Source organism: Echinops telfairi, unplaced genomic scaffold (assembly GCF_000313985.2).
Source record: "Echinops telfairi isolate 266 unplaced genomic scaffold, ASM31398v2 ScPeMD7_7436;HRSCAF=8474, whole genome shotgun sequence".
NCBI classification, from domain to species: Eukaryota; Metazoa; Chordata; class Mammalia; order Afrosoricida; family Tenrecidae; genus Echinops; species Echinops telfairi.
Genome location: NW_022111336.1, coordinates 2,334,148 through 2,335,077, shown reverse-complemented (window position 1 = coordinate 2,335,077; position 930 = coordinate 2,334,148). Strand labels below are relative to the sequence as shown.

Genomic DNA, 930 nt, shown 5'->3' with positions numbered 1-930 from the left:
GTCGAACGACCCTTTCACAGGGGTCTCCCGATTCATAACAGTAGCAAAATGACAGTTATGAAGTAGCAACGAAAGTAATTTTATGGTGGTGGGGGTGGGGGTGGGGGGGTTGATCGCCACCACATGAGGAACTGTATGAAAGGGTCGCGGCATGAGGAAGGTTGAGAACCGCTGGTCTGTATTTTCCAAGGGGCCAGCAAACGGAACTTCCCTCTCCAAATACAAAATACAAGTATCACAAAGCATGGTTGCTCCTTTGCTGGAAGTTTATGAAGATGGCATAGAAATCGCTTGCCCCCTCTACCAGGTGCCCCAGTCCTCCTCATCAAAGAGCCCATTCGATGCCAGGGGGACAGCAGAGTTGGAACAGCGCCCGAACTCCAAGCTCCTGTCTCCCCGCAACCCTGACGGGCGTGCAGAGCGAGGAAACAGGCTCAAGTCCCGGAGCTGGGCGTGAGTTCCTCAGCTGTAGCCTCCGGTTCACTCCCCTCTCGGCCCCCAAGCAGCACTGAGGTCACAAGCGGCCACCGGAGGCCCGCGCTGTGCCGCGCCTCCCTCCGAGGCTCCCTGGCCTGCGCGGAGGCGGCGAGCGCGTGCATGCGCGCTCAGTATAAATAGGTCTCCGGCAGCGGCCCCGGGGCAGAGCTGGGCAGCCGCCTCCGCTGCCGCTGGCCATGGCGGGCGAGGACCACCAGTGGCAGGGCAGCATCCTCTACAACATGCTCGTGAGCGCCAAGCGAAGCCCGGAGGCGCCGCTGCGGGTCCCGTGCTGGGGCTGCTCTTGCGGCGCCGCGCCGCCTGGGGGTTGCGAACCGCTGGCTGACGGGTCGGCAGGGGCGCTGACCTACCGCTGCTGCTTCTGCGGCGAGGACCACCCGCGCCAGGGCAGCATCCTCTACAACATGCTCACCGAGGCCAAGTCGCCGGAGG

The 930-nt window shown here is 62.9% G+C and overlaps 1 protein-coding gene across 1 annotated transcript in view; it reads left to right on the top strand.

The window, feature by feature from the left end:
• Positions 1-674: 674 nt before the first annotated feature.
• NR0B1 (nuclear receptor subfamily 0 group B member 1) overlaps positions 675-930 on the top strand; it is a 2,848-nt gene continuing 2,592 nt past the window's right edge. Inside the window, exon 1 of the mRNA XM_030887921.2 lies at positions 675-930. Coding sequence (XP_030743781.1) covers positions 675-930 — 256 coding nt within the window.